General features: G+C 36.2%; 1 protein-coding gene across 1 annotated transcript; it reads right to left on the reverse strand.

Annotated features, from left to right (window-relative positions):
* Nucleotides 1-382: 382 nt before the first annotated feature.
* Nucleotides 383-20,967, reverse strand: LOC148299667 (putative ATP-dependent RNA helicase DHX57). The gene is made up of 18 exons (XM_088275831.1): nucleotides 20,620-20,967; nucleotides 20,339-20,495; nucleotides 18,047-18,192; nucleotides 16,056-17,046; nucleotides 14,730-14,942; nucleotides 13,700-13,979; nucleotides 12,567-12,668; nucleotides 12,305-12,477; nucleotides 10,290-10,444; nucleotides 8,468-8,650; nucleotides 7,472-7,722; nucleotides 5,901-6,148; nucleotides 5,273-5,347; nucleotides 4,356-4,562; nucleotides 3,688-3,762; nucleotides 1,655-1,901; nucleotides 682-770; nucleotides 383-565 (listed from the first exon to the last, which is right to left on the reverse strand). The coding sequence occupies exons 1-18, from the start codon at nucleotides 20,685-20,687 to the stop codon at nucleotides 422-424; spliced, it is 3,804 nt and encodes a 1,267-aa protein (XP_088131957.1). The 5' UTR covers nucleotides 20,688-20,967; the 3' UTR covers nucleotides 383-421.
* Between the last annotated feature and the right edge of the window lie 1,128 nt (nucleotides 20,968-22,095).

Consider the following 22,095-nt stretch of genomic DNA (forward strand, 5'->3'; position numbering starts at 1 on the left):
AATACAATGTATTAAAAACAAATATCAAGCCACTTATTGAACTTTTTACTGCGCAACAGATCTTTTTAGGTAAAACATGAAGGTTTTTTCTCCATTTGAAATATATTTATGTAATATGTTTAAAAAAATAATTAAACTATATTTTTTCTTCAAAAAGCAAAAACATCAATTTCTACCCAGTAGCGGGTAAATATTAAGTTAAAAATATGCCGTTTTTGCTGGGATAAAGTTCATTTTCTGGGCATTCCGAAAACATACAAAACTGAAAATTTACGATTTTTGATTTATGACGTTCTTGAAAGGAGTGAGCGATATGGACTTAATAAAACAAAACAAGTAATAAATTAAATATATTTATTAGTAAATATAAAAATACACATTCTTTTTCGATTGATTTCTGTGAATAATAAAACAAGAAATGTCAATCTTTAGTAATGACTTGCAATATGGTCTTGATTATCCTATTTCCCTTATCATGATGGAGAAGATTGAGGCAAGGATCCTTGATCTTCTCTTCCAGCAAGTTGATGAGATCGCTGCGTATCGTCTTCAACATTTCAGCCACCTGGAAAAAAAGCATAATCAATTTTACTGTTGTATGGAAGGAATCTATCAAGACTATCGGGCAGGCAGAAAGCGGCTGGAGGCATTTGAAATTATAGTGTATTTATAATTTGTTACCTGGCAACTCTCCACTTGAAATACTATCCATCCATCTTCCAAAGAGACCACAAAGGATCCGTTATGAAGTTCCACTCCTAAATGACAACCTGTGGGAAAAAATATTTTTAATAAATAATGATAAAAAGAGAAATATTTGTGTTTTTATTATTTACAAAAATACCTCAATTTCGTAGTATTTCTGTGAGCCCAAGCGGCTCATTATTAAAAATAGGTACCAAATAAAATAGAAAATAAGCAAAACTTTGACGACAGATTTATTTGAGATTTTATATAGACAAAGGTCTATAACGACTGGTTGTGATCGGTGGTAGCCTGGAGGGGAAGAGAGGGAGAAGATCTCCCACACGATGGACCAAATCAAGTTAAGTCAGAAGCAAGCACCTCGTAGTTGGAGCGCTACGTTCAGCACAGTCAAGGGATAACTGGAGAAGAGTCATTGCTTCCACAAGGGTCACAACACACCCAACTTTTGTCAAAAGGGGGAAACTCATCTGCACACCTAGTACATAATATGTATATTTGTAATAATGATCCGGCACTAAATACAAAATTGTCCGCCTCCGTAGTGTAATGGTCAGCACGCTCGGCTACCATTCTGGAGGTCCCGGGTTCGATTCCCAGGGGAGTTCAAATAAATATTAGTGATTTTTTCACTATATTCAATATTACCCTGGACTGGAAAAGCTTTTACATTTTCACATTCACACATTTTCAGTAAATTTCGCAACTTAGTTTTAAAAAAATTTCATTGCAAGAGTAGGTCAGTCAGGAAGCCTAGACGCTTCTGTATCAGATCTGGGAATGCGGTGGGACAGCTTTCAATACCCTGAACCGGTACCTGAAGCGGGGGGCTGATCACCTTTCCTTCATGTGTTAATGATCAAGATAACACTGTGTTTATATGATGCAGTGCCCTATGCACCATTGGGTGTGGATAAGGGTAAGAAGAAATACAAAATTATAGGCTCACCAGAGAACAGGACAAAGGGCAGAAGGGGCACCATGGAGCAGTCCCGGATGAATATCCTGGACGTCTTGACCTTCTCCTGGTAGACCATGTAGGGGCTGGCGTAGTAGCTCACGGTGTAGTTCACGGAGGTGGGGTGTATGCACACATAGCCATCCTGCTTGGTCTTGAAGCGGAGCTCCTCGGGCCGCGGCTGCCTCGGAATAGCCCCCCCCGACGACTGGTGGAACGACTTCTCCGGAGTCAGAACCTGAGAGAGAAAAAATCAAATGCCGTTTGTAGCGAAAATAACATAGGCAGTATTCAGCTGTCCAAACTTAAAACACAGTAAGGGACAATTTTTTGTAGTACGTTGTTTTTGCATTTTTGGACTAAGTAGATTCTACAAAAATGCAAAAAAAAACATACTACAAAAAAAATGTCCCTTACTGTGTTTCGTGTTTGGACAGCTGTAAAGGGTGTTTTCTATGTAACTTGCTGCATTGTGGTGTTCTTTTTTTTAGATGGAAATTGCCTCAGAATGTCAGAAGACAGACTTAGACCACATATCGCCCTTCAAGGAAACCCTGAAGGATGCAGACCCCCAAAAAGGTGGAGAGATAGCCGGGAGTCAGTCAACATCCCAAGAGCAACAGGCGGAGACACAAACAGATCCTGAGGATCTATAAAAAGAAGAAGGAATTGCATTTATTATTTAACTTGCTTTTTATGTACATACAAGGTTTATAGATCATTAAGTGATCATTCGTTTCATCTAACTAAATAAGGATGTTTTATTTGAATCTGTGTTGGGAACAGGAGGGATAATCTAGTGTGGGCCATCAAAAACTTTTCAGCATTTGCTCATTGCTGCATTGCCTTGTCGTCTTTCTGTGTTGTGGTACACACTTTGTGCAAGGTTATAAATTAGGGTTCTTTTTCCATTGTTCCATCGCAACTTGTAAAAGGGATCCATAATATAATATCGAAGAATAATGATGATCGAGTGGGAAATGCAATGACTGAACATATTCTCTAAATGTCTTGGCACTGCTCCGTGTCTGTCTGCTGTGTTGATCAGGGTTTGAAGGCGTCTGTGTACTGGCCAACGTCGGGTTGGAATCGGATTCAATTGACTAACTGAACTATCTTCTTATCCCTTTCACTTCCTACACGAGGGCACTTCTAGAAACTCAGTGATGGTTTTCGAAATTTGTATTTTTTTTCAGATTGGGAGTGACAGGGTAAATTGGTGTAACTGATTTCAGTGTAACCGTTCACTCTCCTTTCAATGTCTTTATCAATCTTTCCATCCCAATAAAACATACTTTCTAAACGATAAATAAATATACTAATACATCACATATTGTGGGTATACTGGCAAAAAAAATTAACTCTAAAATCCCTGTTTAAATAATCCCTGTTATTTAAAGCTTTTAGCCTGAATAAAATACCCGCTATTAAACTTAAAGTTGAATTTACTTTTAAAACCACATATATATGACATTTCAAACTACTTAGTGTATTCAGCCAGTTTATAGAACGTTGAAAACTTTACAATATGCATCATTAAGTCAAAATTGAATGAAAGTAAAATAAAAATATACAAAACATGTGTTCGACCAATAGCCACTTATGGGATTGAGGCAAGAGCAGATACTTCCAGAACAAAATCTCGACTTCGAACCTCCGAGATGAAGACTCTCCGATCCATAACCGGAAACACATTGCGAGACCTAGTAAGAAATACCGACATCCGGAGCATGTGTAAGACGGAGGATATTGTGAGGTGGGGATGACAACGAAGGCGATACTGGAAGGAACACATAAACAGAAAGACAGACTTCCACGTATCACCCTTCGAGGTAACCCTGAAGGACGCAGACGCAGAAAGACAGCTGGGAGTCAACATCTCAAGAGCGACATGCGGAGGCACAAACAGATCCCTAGGATCTACAAAAAGAAGTAGAAGAAGAAGTCGAAATTGCATATTTTCGAGTCAACGTTTTTTGCCAGTACACCCATAATATAATAGAATTATTTAAATATTTTTTTACCTTGACAACATTAGGGTAGAGTGCAGCACAGAGGATGGCTGCCAGCAGCTTCTGATTGTCACCATTGGCGTTCAACTGCAACCGCAAACACATTATTAACACCTCTTAACATTTCCCATTGAGTAAATACTACAACATTTTGAGTGTGTCCAAATACTTGTTCACAAAATCTAATATGAAAATATTCCTGTAATTGGAGATAATCCAGATTTTGTGAACAAGTATTTGGACACACTCAAAATGTTGTAAATAAATTATCTGGTCAAATTATAAGTTTAAATAATAAAAATGAAAATGGTATTTTCTGGCGTTTCTCGTGAGTGTGATTATAATCCAGGATTTGGACCTCACATACTAATATAAGAGTTTCTGCTTAGTAAAAAGCTTCTTTACATCTCACCAATAGATGTCTCTAGTGAAGTTCTAGTGATTCAAGAAAAAGGTTTCTAAATTGGTTCATATATAAAGAACTTCCAAGAATTTGAGTAGTGTGGTTGTCAATAATGGGTAGAATTGGTGAATGTTACAAGTGTGTAAAGTGATCACTTAAACCAGCCGATGACGGTCGTCAGCCCCGTAAATGCCCAGACTTCCATATTCTTCTTCATCTTTGATGAGATGTCAAAAAATAATATGAGTAAATACTAGATTCAGAATTCAATTCTCACCTCGGCTCCGCTTATTTCCGCAACTCTATCCACTCCCCTACCCCTCCTGCCGCTGTTGAGGGCCGGAACGAACCCTATGGAAGCCAGAAGGTCCAGCAGCTGGTGCTTGATGTCACCAAGAATGGAAAGAGTCTTTCCCGAGAGGTAGTTCACACTCGCAAAGTTCTGTCCGGCGTATCGGCTGTGAGCGACTGATTCCTGCCATTTCTGAAAATACAAAAAAAACTTCATCTTCATCTACAATATGTTACCAGCTATGAAGAAGCAGTGGACAGTGAACCGTGGTCCACCATGAGCGATAAGCAGTCCGTGTTTCATTCAACAGATGGCTCTGCCATTGGGGAACAAAAAAAAGCTGTACAACATGTTTTTACATGTGACTCCTTCTTCTTCTAATCCTTATCCGCACCCAATCGTGCATAGAGCACTGCATCATATAAACGCAGTGTGTTATCTTGATCATTAACACACGAAAGGTGATCAGCCATTCGCTTCGGGTACCAGTCCGGGGTAATATTGAATAAATATTAGAATGAAAAATTCACTTGCATTTATTTGACCCCCCTGGGAATCGAACCCGGGACCTCCAGTGTGGTAGCCGAGCGTGCTGACCATTACACCACGGAGGCGGTAAAATATACAAAAAAAATATACATATATATAAAGTATTTTATGTGATTACAATTCAGGAAAATTAAAGAGTTTCTGCTCAATAAAAAGCTCACTTAAACCAGCCTATGACGGTCGTAACCCCCGTAAATAACCAGAAATTCATATTCTTCTTCATTTATGTTGAGAGTTCAAAAAATAATATGATTTTAGTTACACACACTCAAAATGTTATAAGTAAAATTTTAATGAAAATGGATAGGTAATTACCACAAAGTGACTGCCGAAGGATTTGACGAAAATCATACCTTATAAGCCTTGAGAACAGTGAGTTGATCGCTATTATTGACAGCGAATTCCTTTTTCTTGCTATCGGCTTGTTCCTGGAACAAAAATAAAACACCATAAACATTTTTCACTTGGTTAGTTTGGTACCTTCTTCCCAAAGGGCGCCACGAAGAGGCTCTTGTAGCTGAGGCCGGCGGCGATGGTGAAGCCCATGAAACCTTAGAGGGTTCAAATAAGCTATCATGAGAAATGAGGGCACGAACCTCAAGTATAGCACTAGGATAAGCCTCTAAAGGAGCTTAGTTGGTTAGTACCTTCCTCCCAAAGGGTGCCACGAAGGGGCTCTTGTAGCTGAGGCAGGTGGCAATTGTAAGGCCCCTTAAGCCTTATAGGGTTCAAATGAGCTGTAATGAGAAATGAGGGCACGAACCTCGGGTGTAGCACTAGGATAAGCCTCTAAAGGGGCTTAGTTGGTTAGTACCTTCCTCCCAAAGGGTGCCACGAAGGAGCTCTTGGAGCTGAGGCCGGCGGCTATGGTGAAGCCCCTTAAGTTTTATAGGGTTCGAATGAGCTGTCATGAGAAATGAGGGCACGAACTTCGGGTATAGCACTAGAATAAGCCTCTAAAGTGGCTTAGTTGGTTAGTACCTTCTTCCCAAAGGGCGCGACGAAGGGGCTCTTGTAGCTGAGGCAGGCGGCGATGGTGAGCGCCGAGTCGAGGCAGCAGAAGATGGCCCCGAAGAGCATGAGCTTGCCGATGCGTACGTCCACGGGCAGCGCGGCCAGGTGGGCGCCCAGCGGCGTGAGGTCCCGCGCGCGGTCCAGCGCGCCCACGTCCTGCAGGCGCGCCAATGCCGAGTCGATGCTGTCCTCCGTGGGGGGCTCGATCGTGCCGTCTGCGAATAGACAATACTTTCAAGGGGACCGCTTATGATAATACTGCATATGTGGAGGTCCCTCACCAAAAAGTTACATTTCCAATATTGCACAAAAATATCCTTTAACCTTTTAAACGCGTTAACTTTGTTCCTAAGAGACGCTCGTGCGCGGCTGTATTTCGCCGTTTTTTAAATGATTACTTTTATCATGTATTTAGTTATGAAACGATTTATTTTCCTGAACAAAAACGTTCGGTGGGATTCATTGTGCCTTTTTGGTACTCTATAATACACGTGTGTCACATTATTCTTGAAATATATCGTAATATAAACAAATTAGATCGTAACATAAATAAATCAAAGCACGCATCGTGTGTCACTCTTACCCACTGGCGATGCGTAGCGTCGAGAGTGAGACAGATATAGGGCATGATTATGGCGCGGACTAATTACCGACCGCAAGAAAAATCAGGGATCTGTTGTTTTATTTATCTTTGTGATGTTACAAATTATTAGTCAGATATTTCAACAGATGTCATAAGGCCGAAGATTGACGTATTATTTTATCCAAAGTTCCACACCATGAAAAAATCCCTCCAAGTTGAACTGAGGTTCGAAACTTGGAGCAAAGTGAAAACACAAACGCTTATGTCAGCCGCGTATGGGGCATGTCTTGTAGAAACACAAACGGTTATGCGAGCCGCGTGGATCCAGTTAAATGCAAATCTGTTCCGTTTACTGTGTTCTATCAGAATCTTAATTAAAGTTGCTACAAAACGTGACCAATCCTGTGTTAAACCAATATTAAATCATTGCACCAAAATGTAACAATTTTACAAGCTAGAATTCCTGATTACTCAAAATCATTTATAATGAGGACCTTCACATATCGTAGTCGTACAGGAGAAAGTGACCAACTAACAAAACGTAAAATGTCCAGGAGGGCTATTTAAGTCACTTTTGCTTGGCAAGAAAATAAACATCAATGCAGTTAGTCATTTTCAACAAGTCAATATGTTATACTTACAAGTTTAAAATCGCTTTGGTATTTTTTCAGGGCAGTATGTATTAAGCTAGTAAGATAACAAAAAGTCAATAATCACGTTTTTGTAAAAAATGCACTTGGTCACATTCTCCTGTATGACTACGATATGTATACACTAAGTATGGGAAAGGTCATTCTACCCATTAGATCAATTGATGCTTAAGGACGGGGAGACATTCACTTGTGGGCTGGAACATCAAAACAAAAAATGTTTCGCTTAGTGAGTAAAATTCTGGAACGAATTACGCTCATCATGAGAGGTTCCGCTGTATACAGATTTAAAAACACAAACTCACTTAAAACCTTGTGCACGTCGACCCCTTCAAACAGCTGCAGGGTCTTGATGCGCAGTATGAGCTGCTCCAGCGGCACTCGGTGCAGCTCGGGCACGGGCTGGTGCAGCAGGTGGTGCTGGTAGCGGTGCCGCGTGAACAGGTGCACGCACACGCCCGCCATCACCCTGCCCGCGCGGCCCTTCCTCTGCAGGGCGTTGGCCCTGGACACCCAGATCATGTCCAGCGACTCCATGTTGCGGTTAGAATCAAACCTGGCATCAAACAAAAACTTTCACTTAGTTTGATAGTCTTAAGAATTTACCCACAGTGGAGGGTTGATGGTCCCAAAAATTAGCAATAAATATGGGAAAAAAAACACTTCAATATCATTCCAAACATTTTTAATTTGTTGCCGACGGAGGTCAAAATAAAATATGGAACAAAGGCAAAATAAAATGATCAAGAGTTATTTCTATGAAAATTGTAAAAAAGTTTTTATTTAAAATTTTTGTGTGTATATATTAGATTAAAATATATAAAAACAATAAAATAAATGCATACTATCATCAACCCCGGCCATAATTAGTATACTTATCACAATTAATCGCAAACCCAATTCCAATCTGTACAATGTTTTTTGGCGTCTCTCGCGCTCTATCAAAAGTAACCAAATAAAATGCTTAAAAGCCTCTCTCGCTCTCTACCAACAGTATATAAAAGACGGTTTTAAGCGTTTCCCGCAAACAATGTATTAAATCATGCATAGAATTTTGTCCAAAGTGTTAGAGGAAGAAATTCTGAAAACTATGACAGTGAAAGCAATGTGTGTTTCATCTGTACTACCAAAATTTTAACACTTGCAAGGTGGTAGTTTTCTGTATTTTTTTTAATGTTAATGAATATAATATGCAAGGTAAGGTAAGCGTTACTGACAAGTTTGCGGAATCAAACCCATAAACCTTGGTTTAAACCCAGTTTTAATGCAGAGTTATTATTGAAAATATTTTCCCAGCTTACCGTTTCTCCTTCATCTTGCCACAGTCGATGACAAACACGCAATCGTCAATGGTGACGGACGTCTCGGCGATGTTGGTGGACAGGACTATCTTCCTGACTCCCTTCTTGGTCTTCTGGAAGATGGCCGCTTGCTCTTCGCTCGTGAGCGTAGAATGCAACGGAACGAGGACATAGTTGCCGGTTCTAAAACGAAAGAAGACAATTCATTTGTACTGAAAAACTAGATGATGTCGTCTTGCATTCATATATGTACCCACACAATCACTTAAATGAAAAAAAAATAAATAAAAAAAAAATAAAAAAATAAATATATATATATATATATATATATATATATATATATATATATATATATATATATATATATATATATATATATATATATATATATATATATATATATATATATTTATATAACTGTAAGAAGATGTAAATTATGTTTAAATAATACTTGTATTAATATAATAAGAGCTAAATAAAAAAATTAAAAATAAATAGAAAAATTAAAAATTAAAAAATTCCATTTCAACATGTGAGATTATTAGATACAATGTCATATAGATAAGAAATAACTGCGGGAAATTTTATATTTCAGAGAATGCAGGACTTCCCCATACAAATGTTCAGTAGAAGGAGTTGTCAAACGAGGGTAGCAGATTCATCCACTTATTATTTAAATATATATAAAAAAAATATTTTAATTCCCGTTTAAAACCCTTACCATAACTTGTTTATACATATCTAGATAATTTGATAATTGAATGCCATATCTATAAGAAATAAGTACCGGAAATTTTGTATTTCAGAGAACACAGGTTTTCCCCATACTAATGTGTAGCAGAAAAAGTTGTCAACCAACGGTTTCGGATTCACTCATATATTACACAGGCCAACAAAATGAAGAAAAAAAATTGGTGCCAGAAATCCAACAACTGATTTTAAATGTTTTTAATGTGCTAGTTTCAAAAACGCCAGATTTTTTTCAGTTCTAGTTTTTGAAATATGTACATGGTAATTGATGTTTGTTCTACTAGCCAAAAATAAAGAAGTAAATATATCTTTAACGGCCAAAATAGAAATTTCCTACTTAAAATAAGAATAAAATTGGCCAAATATTTAGCTGGAATTATACCTGAATCAACCTGAACAATAAACACTGGATTTACAGAAATTGGACATCAAGAATGTCATGATTCAAGGAAAACAAAACGAAAATAATAAAGCTTTGGTTATGAGAGAAAAAATATTACTTTCGCCATTGCATATTAAGCTGGGGCTGATGAAGCAATTTGTGAATGCTTTAAATCGAGATGAAAATCGATTAAGGTACATGTCAGATAAATTTCCTGGGATTAGCACGGAAAAACTAAAAGCCGGTATATTTGATAGTCCTTAAAATCTAGTTAAAGATCCACGATTCACCACATAAATGAACGAGGCTGAATCTTAGTGTTCATTTGTTCAAGAAGTACAATATAGGGAATCATAGAGCAAAGAATTAGGGCGTTTGTGCACTACCCGTATTTTTACCGTCCGACAGTCCGGTTTTGAAAAATGAAAGCGACTACGACAGTTTAGCGTGATCGAATTTACACGCAACGTGTTCACGCACCGATCAAGAGCACCGATCCGAAGAAAGATGGACAAAAGCACAAGCCAATCCGAGCCTATCATCGTTTCAAAACGCTAACTGACATGCCAGACGGTAAAATTCCGTGCAATTCCGTGTAGTGCACAAACGCCTTTCTTTGAAACTATGCTTTCAAATTTTAAAGTTCTCGGTTGTAACATAAGTATAAAAACTTAATGGTGCCATAATTACCTGGGACTAAAGATTTGATTATCACACAGCTGGTCATGGAGAGACGTTATTTCGGATATACCAGGCAGGAACACCAATATTGCACCTTCCTTGGGCCAACTGTGATCACCTTCCACGATGAACGTCAAGATGTGTTCTATCAACTCTAAATTAATCTGTAAACAAACAAAATATCTAACTTAACCTTAGATAACTAAACTATATTTGTAGATACATAGTAACTAAACATTGGTCAGACGGACTACGCAATTAAAAATGTGAAAATTATCAAAAGCGTTTATTAAAAATAGTAACTGGTTACAAACATGACACTTTTTTTAAATATAAAATGGCGTTACATAAAAAATAAATTGCTTTCGCCAATGTCAAATTAATTCAATAATATTACTTAATTATAAAATATGATACTTGTAAAATATACTATCCTCATAAAATATATTGCTTTCGCCAATGTCAAATTAATCAAATAAATATTACTTAATTATAAAATATGATACTTATTATTAAACTATAAATTAATTCCGTTCAAATTAAAAAAAATAACTAAAAGTTTGTAGACAATTGGGTTCCTGCTCGCCAGGATGAGATGGATATCTGTAGGGAGGGGAATAAGCGGGGCCAATTTTTAAAAAATGTTGGCATTTGGTCATTTACTGGGCAAACAAAGAATGTATGTTTAAAATTTGGTTTATTAGGAATGAATGTAGGAGACATTTAACAATAAATCAGTATTCCGTAAACAAAGCCTGGCGCAGGGGAGAAAGTGCACTCGACTTGCACCCAGAAGGGCGTCGTCGCGTGGACTAATGTTTAGTTATCTAGGGCTAATAACTAACCATCATGCCACTTCTTCTCAGGGGTAGACAGAGAGAATAGAATACCACACCGATCTGTCATTGTGAACAATCTTCGCCTCTTTCACATACACGCATCTCCTCATAGATACACGCCGATTATTCCGACTCCTGACCTGAAGTATTTGAAATACTTGATCATGCCAAGTTTTACTCGGTCTTCCTCTGCTTCTATTACCAAGCACATTATCCTCAAAAATTTGTTTAACTATCCTTTCTTCACTCATTTTCACACTTCACACAAACCATCTCAACACACCTTTCTTAATTTTATCGATAATGCTTATCTCAGCATTGTATTCTTTCCTTACATCACCATCCGAACATTAATCATAAAACGTTTTGCCACACATTCGTCTAAGAGAACGCATTTTGGCTGCATTCGCTCAAAACGATTTTGATAGTACAAATTTTGATTTAAAGCACTTTACCGTACTTTACACTTCAACCACTGTTATATACATAATAACATAATAATCCTTCATCTTCATTAAACCCTTATTGGCATCCCAATGGTGCATAGGGCACTGCATCATATAAACGCAGTGTTATCTTGATCGTTAACACATGAAGGAAAACTGATTGGCACTCTGCTTCAGGTACCAGTCTATGGTAATATAAAAGCTGTCCCACCGCATTCCCAGATCTGATACAGAAGCATCTAGGCTTCCTGACAGACCTTCTCTTGCAAAGCAATTTTTTTTAACTAAATTGCGAAATTTATGGAAAATGTGAAACAGTCCAGGGAAATATTGAATAAATTTCAGAGTGAAAAAAGCTTCTTTACATCTCACCAATAGATGTCTCTAGTGAAGTTCTAGTGATTCAAGAACAAGGTTTCTAAATTGGTTCATATATATAGAACTTCCAAGAATTTTAATAGTGTGGTTGTCAATAATGGGTAGAATTGGTGAATGTTACACATGTGTAAAGTGATCACTTAAACCAGCCTATGACGGTCGTCAGCCCCGTAAATGCCCAGACTTCCATATTCTTCTTCATCTTTGATAAGATGTCAAAAAATAATATGAAAAAAATCACTTATATTTATTTGACCCTCCTCTGGGAATCGAACCCGGGACCTCCAGAAAGGTAGCCGAGCGTGGTGACCGTTACACTACGGAGGCGGACATAATAATAATATCATATGAGTTCTCTTACCTTCTCATTGTCCATCAAATAGATATTTTTACAGGTACTGTTGTTGTGGCCCTTATACCGGGCCAGCGTCTGGGTCAAGGTGAGATGCTCGTCCCTAATATTGTCCTTGGGCATGGCATTACTAGACATGATATCGCATGTGCTCATTTCTACCTCCAAGTCATCAAAAGAACCTAGAGATTTATTATTAAATTATGAATTCAACAGATACAACTGTAATTTATTAACTGATTATTTAAAAAAAAACATTAATATCACAAACCTTTTTTTAATTTCCTAGTATATTTAGAATTTTGCTCCATTACAAAGGCAGACATATCCAAAATATCTTCAAGAAACAGTTGTTCAACAGGGAACGTTCTGCCTAAAAATATAAAACAATATATTTTTATATTAAATCTTTGAAAAAAAAAAATTTAACCACTCAGGAATTATTAGGAACGATTAGGACTAGCAGGATCCGCATTCAATAGTATGAAGGCTGTCTGGAGATCGGATTTATACTCGGTGAAGACCAAATGCCGCCTATACAATGCCTGCATTGCTCCTGTTCTCTTATACAGCTGTGAAACATGGCACTTTACAAGGGCCCAGAGCAGCCGTGTACTGAGCTTTGAGAATAGGTGTTTGCGGAGAATTTTAGGCGTGCGGTGGTTTGACTTTGTGAGGAATGAAGAGATAAGGCGTAGGACTCAGCAAATCTTGGTCACAACTGTCGTCAAGAAAAGGCGATTCAGTTAGCTTGGCCATGTACTCCGCATGCCTCCTGAGAGCCTTAATCAAGCTTGCCTCATTTACAAGGCATCAGGTTCGCGCCGCCCAGGACGACCACTGCTGACAATTCGTCGGCAGTTCTCGTCAGGACTTTGGGACGCGGATCTGACTTGGGAGGATGCAAGGGAGCTGGCAGCCGAAAGAAAAGCCTGGAGACAGTTCGTGGACTCCATATGCTCCACCTAGGGAGCGGATATGGTTTAATAATGAAATATAATAAATAATGCTGAGGAATTTTGCATAAAATAAAACTTAAAATATCAGATAAGTTTATTTTTTATTTAAAGGGTATATGTACATATTAAAAATTACATAAGAATTTTAAAAAAAATGAATTTCTAAATTGTTATTAAATTGGCCTTTGTATGTGACTGAATGTAATAATTTGAGTGTATGTAAGTGAAATCAGTAAAATAAAATTAAATAAAAATCAAAGTTTTAATTTTTTTATAATTTAAAGCTTGATTCACAAAAATTTTAAAAAAAGTAATTTTTCAAAGATAATTTTTTAATAAAAAATGCAAAAAACTTTCTATGTTGACTTATAATTATGTACTAAAGCATACACATCTAAAGGCCAGCATTGACAAAGCTGAATGAATAACACAAACGAATACTCACCAGGTATTTCTAGGATGGGAATGTCTCCGAAATAGTCAGAGAACAGCTTGGCATTCATCGTGGCGCTCATGAGGATGACCCGGAGATCTTTCCTCGTGGCCAGGATGTCCTTCAAGATGAGCAGCAGGAAGTCACTCTCCTCCGACCTCTCGTGGACCTCGTCCACTATCACGTGGGTCACAGAATCCAGCTTTGGATCGCTCTCCAGCCTCCGCAGCAGGATACCAGTCGTGCAAAAGAAGAGCCGGGTCTTAGAAGACACCTTTGTTTCCAGTCTTATCTGAAATGTTTGACCGTTTTAGTGGTGAGATTTTTTCTTATATCGCTCACTCGTTTCAACATCATATATCAAAAAACATGATTTTTCAGGAGAATGTTTCAACTTCTTTCAAGAACGTCATAAATCTAAAATTGTCAATTTTCAGTTGTGCATGTTTTCAGAATGCCCAGAAAATGTAATATATCTCAGCAAAAGAGGCATATTTTTAACTTAATATTTACAATATATTATATATATAATATTCAAACACCGTATGCAAACAGCATATCAAAAATGATGCGGAATGCATCGAAACACGTGTCACAGTAGATTTTAAGAAATAGTGGTATTTGCTAAGTAAAATATTAATTAAAAATGGATAGATTTTACCACAAAGTGACTGCCGAATCAATTAATGAAATTAATATTTACAGGGCAGAAAGTGTTTTTTTTTTGCATTTTGAAGAAAAGGTATTGTTATATTATTTTTTTAAATATACTAAATATTTTTTAAATGGAGAAAAAGCCTTCAGGTTTTACCTAAAAAGATCTGTTGCACAGTAAAAAGTTTAATAAGTGGCTTGATAGTTATTTTTAACACATTGTTTTATACTTTTAAACTTTAGAAACGTTCTCCTAAAAAATCAAGTTTTTTTTATGACGTTCTTGAAACGAGTGAGTGATATATAAATAATTAAGTGATATATAAAATAAAGAATCCTGGACGCTGATTGGGGTTCAAATTCCACTCTACAAAGATTGCCATTTTACCTGGTAACCCACAGAGTTGCCGCACTTCTCGACCCTCTCGTCAGCCACTCGGTCCGCGACGCCGATAGCCGATATCCGTCTCGGTTGTGTGCACACAATCTCCACATGGGAATCGCTCTTCGACTTGGCTCTGTTCAAGAGCCACTCGTCCAAGATAAACTGAGGAACTTGAGTACTCTTGCCGCACCCAGTCTCCCCGCATATGACAATAATCTAAAATACGAGGGAAATATAAATTTCTAAAGTTCACACCAGAGATATCAACATGGATTTTTTTTATTAAAAAGAGAAATATTTGTATTTTTACTACTCACAAAAATACTTTTCATACTATTTCTGTGAGTCTAAGCGGCTCATTATTAAAAATTTGTAAAATTATTTTGAAATTATGTAAAAATAATCAAAAAATTAAAGTCACCATCTCTAGGTTTTATTTTATGACAAAATGACATACAAATATCCACAGATGTCCTTGCTATACAAGTTACATCATAATAACTGACAGACGGATTTCGACGTTCATGAACGTTAATACTCCTTTGAGGAAAATTCGCACTAAAGTTCATTTACGTCCATACTCCCGGAAAGGTTAAGGTATGTTCTTTACAAATAAAACATTCATATTTGTTTATATTTGGGTAATACTTTCCGGATGACCCTAGTAGTTTTGTAATTATTTTTAGTGATTTTTAATTTAAGTTTTACTATAATTAAAAATTACTAAAAAATATATAGCACTATTTCCTAAAATGACATGTATTTCGATGCATTCCACATCTTTTTCAAACACCGTTTAAAACACTTGTCACAATAGATTTTAAGAAATAGTGATATTTACTAAGTAAACTTATTTTATTTATTGTTTCGGCATTTACTTTGTGGTAAGACATGTAGAAATTATTAAAGAACACACTCGTTTTTTTACCACTTGAGTTTATTTATGACAACCAGGTTTGGAAGCTAAGCTTCAAGTGTTTTCTTTAACCCGTTAACCGGGCGGGACGCATAAATACGTCAAACATAAAGAATATCGGGTATGGGTAGGACATATGAATACGTCCTTGAAATATATGTTGCGCCCTGGAACGGGTGGGACGTATATTTTTCCAACAACAAAGGTATTAGTCATCCATACATGTCTCGACATGAATTTGAGACATGGAGTGAATCAGTATTCGCGCCCGTTACAAGTTGCGTAATTGGACAGCAGACCGTCCAGTTAACAGGTTAATAAGTAAAACTTTAATTAAAAATGGATAGATTTTACCACAAAGTGACTGCCGAATCAATTAATGAAATTATTTCTAGTTATTTTGAAAAACTAACCTGAGACTTTTCCACAGCTGTCAAGATCTCTTTCATTCTTCCCCAAGCGGGGAGTTGCTTCCGTCCTTCCAGCATCTTCTTGTACTGACTATTACTTTGTTTCTCCATAAACTTCTTGGCGAGCGATTCATCTTCCTTGCACACGGCCTCGATATCCAAATTCAACCTGTTATCCCTATTGGACGCTTTTTCATAATGAGATGGCAGGATCTTGATAATCTTCTCTTCTTCTTCGATGATGATAGGGAACAGCGGCAGAGAACTATCGGGGAATCTTTTTGTATTCGATTTTAAAAATTCCGTGATCGCGTCTTCATTTTGAAGCAGGTCTACTATCGAAAACACAGACGGGACTCCATCTACGGCAAGCAAGTTTGCTTCTTCTATCAGTCTTCTGCAGACTTGGAGACAGGTCATGGGAGGAAGGCTTTCAGAGGGAGCGTTACTTTTAAGAAATACATAAGGACTCTCAAAAGGATACTTAATACTAGGCGGGAACCGTATTTCTAAATAAAACTCAACATTTATTTTATCTACATTATCACAGACATTGTTTTGTTTAGAATCGACAATTTGATGGGAGAACCTACATTTGTTTCCGAACTTACAAGTCCCTTTTGCAAAGTTTCTGCATGGATCCGTAGGTTTCGTTTTGAAATTGTTATTTTTATTATTGTAATTAATGTTTTCTTTTCTCTGCGTTACTATTTTACTATCGTTCTTTTCATAGAGCTTGATTATGTGATCTAGTTTGAGGGTGATCTCCCATTGCAGGTTGCATTCTTTTTCTTTGTAGGCAGACTCGTAAATGGATTCCAGAACTGCCTTTTCGTCCACCTTATAGTCCAGCAATTCACTCTCTGACGAGTCACACACAACCTCCGTAGGTTCTATATCGTAGTACTTGCAATATAATACATACAGGGCTTCATCAATTTGTCCACCAGTATAATCCAAAGCTTCAGCGCAATGCGTCTTGTGGAACCCGTAGCTGAAAACAAAAATAGAGAAATAATTTAGATTTTTTTTTAATGTAAATAAATAAGTATATTTATTTTTTTATTTTAAAAAAGAGAAGTACTTGTGATTTTATCATTCACAAAAATACTTCAATTTTATACTATTTCTGTAAGCCTAAGCGGCCCATGAAAATAGGTATCAAATTGTGGTTCGAACCGAGAAACTCTGACTCAAAAGTCCACGACACTAACCACGGGACCACAATCCGACACTTCAAATTACTTTATGAAACACCAGTGCAATAACATTGAGATGAAACAGGGTAGACGCGCGACCGCAAAACTGGCGTTGCAAGTTCGATTCCCACTGATGGCAAAAATTAATTCAAGAAATATAATATATATTTTCAATTGGTAATCTCCAAGAAAGAGGCAAGGCATTGCCAGTTATTCCTTTTTGAAAAATAAAAATATGATTAAAAAAAAAACATTCCAATCAGCTATAAAAATATGTCATGGTATCATTATGAAAGTAGTCACGTATACATACATCTCACCAATAGATGTCTCTAGTGAAGTTCTAGTGATTCAAGAACAAAGTTTCTAAATTGGTTCATATATATAGAACTTCCAAGAATTTGAGTAGTGTGGTTGTCAATAATGGGTAGAATTGGTGAATGTTACACGTGTGTAAAGTGATCACTTAAACCAGCCTATGACGGTTGTAAGCCCCGTAAATGCCCAAACTTCCATATTCTTCTTCATCTTTGATGAGATGTCAAAAAATAATATGAAAATAACTCCTGTAATTGGAGATAATCCAGATTTTGTGAACAAGTATTTGGACACACTCAAAATGTTGTAGTCACGTTTACACTAATAAACTCAAAAGTGGTCTTGTTTTTCCTTTTATATGTGACTGATTATAATACTGCATTTTATCAGTGACTTAGACTAGTGTTTAGCAATGAATTAATCCACACATCTAAATGAAAGATAGTAAAATAAAATGAAAAATTGTTTACATATTACCTTTCTAGTTTATTGAGGGCGAACATCCGAAATTTATCTTCAGAAGTAGCCAATTCGCTTCTCTTTTTGGAGTAATCAAACACTCCGGAGACAATCAAGTTACCCCTTTCCATCCAATAACGGTTACTGAGTTTGGACCCCTTATCCTATAAAAAAATGAGATTTTCATTTAATATATTTTTTAAAATTTTTATTTTATTGGAAGGAAAAACAACAGTTACAATATATGATAAATCAGAATACAAAAAAATCATGAGTACCAATTATAATTCTTCACACCTATGCATAAAAAAAGTCTTTATATAAGAAGAGACATGAGACAAGGATGGGATAAATATTATTATAGACCTGTATCCAAATAATTCTGTAATCAAATGTTGCATAAGACACAGGATCAAATGGGTGGTGTAAGTCTGATCATCAATTATCTGAAGGCAAGGAGACCATTCCTGTGCTATGACCATTCCAATTCTATGGTCTAGTTGTGGAATAATGTTTGATAGGATATACAGATGGCGTAAGTGAAGAAGCACGTGGTGAAAAGACATTCTTCTTCGTCCTACTTCTAACCCTTATTTATTTATTTATTTATTTTATATATATCGCTCACTCCTTTCAAGAACGTCATAAATCAAAAAACTTGATTTTTCAGGAGAACGTTTTTAAAGTTTAAAAATATAATACAATGTATTAAAAATAAATATCGAGCCACTTACTGAACTTTTTACTGTGCAACAGATCTTTTTAGGTAAAACCTGTTTTTTCTCCATTTGAAAAATATTCAGTATATTTAAAAAAATAAATAAACAATACCTTTTCTTCAAAATGCAAAAACAACACTTTCTGCCCTGTAGCGGGTAAATATTAAGTTAAAAATATGCCTCTTTTGCTGGGATATAGTACATTTTCTGGGCATTCCGAAAACACGCACAACTGAAAATTGACGATTTTTGATTTTTGACGTTCTTGAAAGGAGTGAGCGATATGTCAGTTATAATTTTCCTTGCCTATTATGTACAAGAATTTATAGCATACTAAGTTTATATCCATCAATCAAGATCCGTCATACAGCTCATTTATTTGTCTAATTTGTTTTGTCACATTTTCCAAATAAGACACTACTAAATCCGATAGACCCTATGTCCCATTACCTTATCAATTTTTGTCAACTGAATACCCTCTTTTGCACATTCTATTTCCAATTTAAATCTCTCCCTTTCAAAAATCGGATATACCCAAACCAAATAAAGGACATCCTGTGATAACATGTCATTAATATTAGTACATTAATATTAAAATATCATCCACCCTAGTTCATTAAATATACCATTTTTAGTCCTGTATGCGCTACCAAATTCAATTATAAATAGGCCGGGACAGTCCCAGTTTTCAGACAAAATCCCAGTGTCTCAGGTAGTTTAATTCACGTCCCGGTAAAAATTAAATTTGACTATAGAAGACAAAAAAATTGTAAAAATAATAAAGAGTGAAGGATTATTCAAGATAGTTCTTTGACATTCGTTTCACTGCACTGTACGCTGAGGGGGCTTGTACACTACACGGAATTTCACCGTCCGGCAGTCCAGTTTTGAAAATAAAAGCGACAGTTTAGCGTGATCGAATTTAGTTCACGCACCGATCAAGAGCACGGATCCGAAGAAAGAAAGACAAAAGCACAAGCCAATCCAACCCAATCATCTGTTTTAAATGCAAACTGAAGTGCCGGACGGTAAAATTCCGTGCAGTGCACAAACGCCCGAAAGGTTAGAAACACTTTTCCCGTCTGAAGTGTGTTAATATTAGAATATCATCCACTCTGGTTCATTAAATATACCATTTTGGCCCTGTTTGAGCTACCAAATTCAAGTACAAATAACGTATTTTAAATATGTCAATCATGGTCAAATTATTATTATAATTTATTTTTTTAAATTTAAATATTTGGATTTTTATTATTTAAAAAAATACTTCGATTTCATACTATTTCTGTGAGTCTAAGCGGCTCATTATTAGAAATAGGTATCAAATTGTGGTAGAGTGGGTTCGAACCGAGAAACTCTGACTCAAGAGTCCGCGACACTAACCATGGGACCACAACCTGACACTTTCACAACTGGATTATTTAGGACAGTTACATTGTCATTTGTTTCACTGTACTGTACACTGAGGGCATTCTGGTGCCCTGGTTGAACATTTTAGAAATCTGGCAAGCCTTATTATAAAGACTGTATTTTGAATATGTCATAATCATGGTCAAATAGCAACATAGTTATGATAAATATTTTCTCTTACTTTGTATGCAGAGGAGTCTTTGAGTTCGAAATCAGCTCCATGGATGTACCTCAGTGTTTCCAAAATCAAGTTTTGTGAATCTCCACTAAGGCGCAAAGTCTGCATCGAAACGCGAAGTGGCTTGGAAGACCCGTGATCCTCTTCATATTTCTTCTGACTGCAACAAACAACCCTCGAAAGATATAGGACAATTTTAAAAATTCTAAAACATTAGAGCAAGGTTAAATATTTCACAAGATGTTGTAAGATTTATTTTCCATTTATAGCATCCTCTTACGTACATGATTTTTGGATTTCGCGGGATATTAAGGAAGAAATCCTCCGCTAAGGATTCCGAATCTTTACTCATCGTAACTATGTTTTAAAGACTATTGTAATTTTGAAATGTCAAATACGCGAACTATCACTTTCATGCTGTCATGTGCTGTCACTTCCATTTTAAAAAATGTGTTGGTGTGTTAGACTTTAACAAACTTTTCTGTAGAATGGTCAAAAAAGAAACTAATTATTCAAACATTTCTTTAAAAATTTTCGTGGTCAAAATCAGTTTTGCATCTTAAGAACAAGCGATAGTAGCGCTCCTAAATAAACTGTACTAAATATAAATTTGTCGAAGTGTAAAATTACATTAACAGTATGGCCATCTTAAAAAATAGAAGCACCTGTTTTTTAATAGTTCTTACTTGTCAATAGAGAAAAATAAGTTTATACCGTACACAGTACTTATTGTATGTTTCATAATTATTACTTTTTATTTTAATTTGTTTGATACGTGTTTATTTTTGGTTTTATTTAAACAAAATCGTAACCCGAAAAAAGATTATAATTCTGATCTCTATTCATAGTTTCATTTACGTCAATCTTGAAACGTTGTCGTTTTATCACATTTATTGTTGGTGCAATTTCTGTTTTCTTGATTAATCTCTCTCTATTTGATTAATCTTTAAAATGTTTAACAAGAATAATGTGGCCTAGATGCTTTAGATATGAATTTTATATTTTAACCAATCCAAAAAGTAGTTCTACGTTGCAAACTAAGAATAATTAAAAAGGAAAAATAAAATACAGAACCCGTTTTCTCGGTGGTTAGTTTTTTTGTTTATTGGAAAGGGTCAAATTATATCTTCCTTTATTCCTATAAATGACTATGGCTGAGTGAAATTTACAAACGACTCCATTATTTTACTAGCGCTTACTTTAGTTAGTAAATATAAATTATTTTAAAACCATTTTGATACAAAATGCATTTTTGAATGCTCTTTTCCATACCACATATGTAATCAGATTCTACGATGATAATTAAGGTCAGTGCATTTTTGTTACATAGAAAAGAATATCAAATACTCTTTTGTACTCATGAATTTAATCGGATTTAGCATTGTTTGACCTTGATATCAACAATTTAGGTACCTATCGTATTGTGAAAAAATGCTTTGCTCAATGAGGCAGAACTACGAACATTTTGGATTATGGGTGTGTGACTTTGCGAATGAGTTTCCAACGCCACTGTTCTTGGTGTATAACTAACTGACTAAGCATCACGCCGCTTCCCCGCAGGAGTAGACAGAGAGAATAGAACGCCATACCACCCTGTCTTTGCAAACTTCCACATTCATGCATCTCATCATATAATACATACCTACCGATTATTTCGACTCCTGACCCGGCCGCTTTCAAGTATTTGACAAACCTGATTGTGCCACGTTTTCCTCGGTCTTCCTCTGCTTCTTTTTCCAACTACATTTGCCTCATAAATT

This window comes from Brachycentrus maculatus, unplaced genomic scaffold (genome assembly GCF_059751285.1).
Source record: "Brachycentrus maculatus isolate JH-2025_06_01 unplaced genomic scaffold, ASM5975128v1 h1tg001002l, whole genome shotgun sequence".
Classification (NCBI taxonomy): Eukaryota; Metazoa; Arthropoda; class Insecta; order Trichoptera; family Brachycentridae; genus Brachycentrus; species Brachycentrus maculatus.

Bases quoted from the DNA above. Each gene is read 5' to 3' on its own strand.
- LOC148299667 (XM_088275831.1), bottom strand. From the start codon at position 20,687: ATGAGTAAAGATTCGGAATCCTTAGCGGAGGATTTCTTCCTTAATATC. The intron at 13,980-14,729 runs GTAAAATGGCAA...CAAACATTTCAG, and splicing joins GCAACTCTGTGGGTTACCAG to ATAAGACTGGAAACAAAGGT. The intron at 6,149-7,471 runs GTGAGTTTGTGT...GTCTATTCGCAG, and splicing joins CGACGTGCACAAGGTTTTAA to ACGGCACGATCGAGCCCCCC.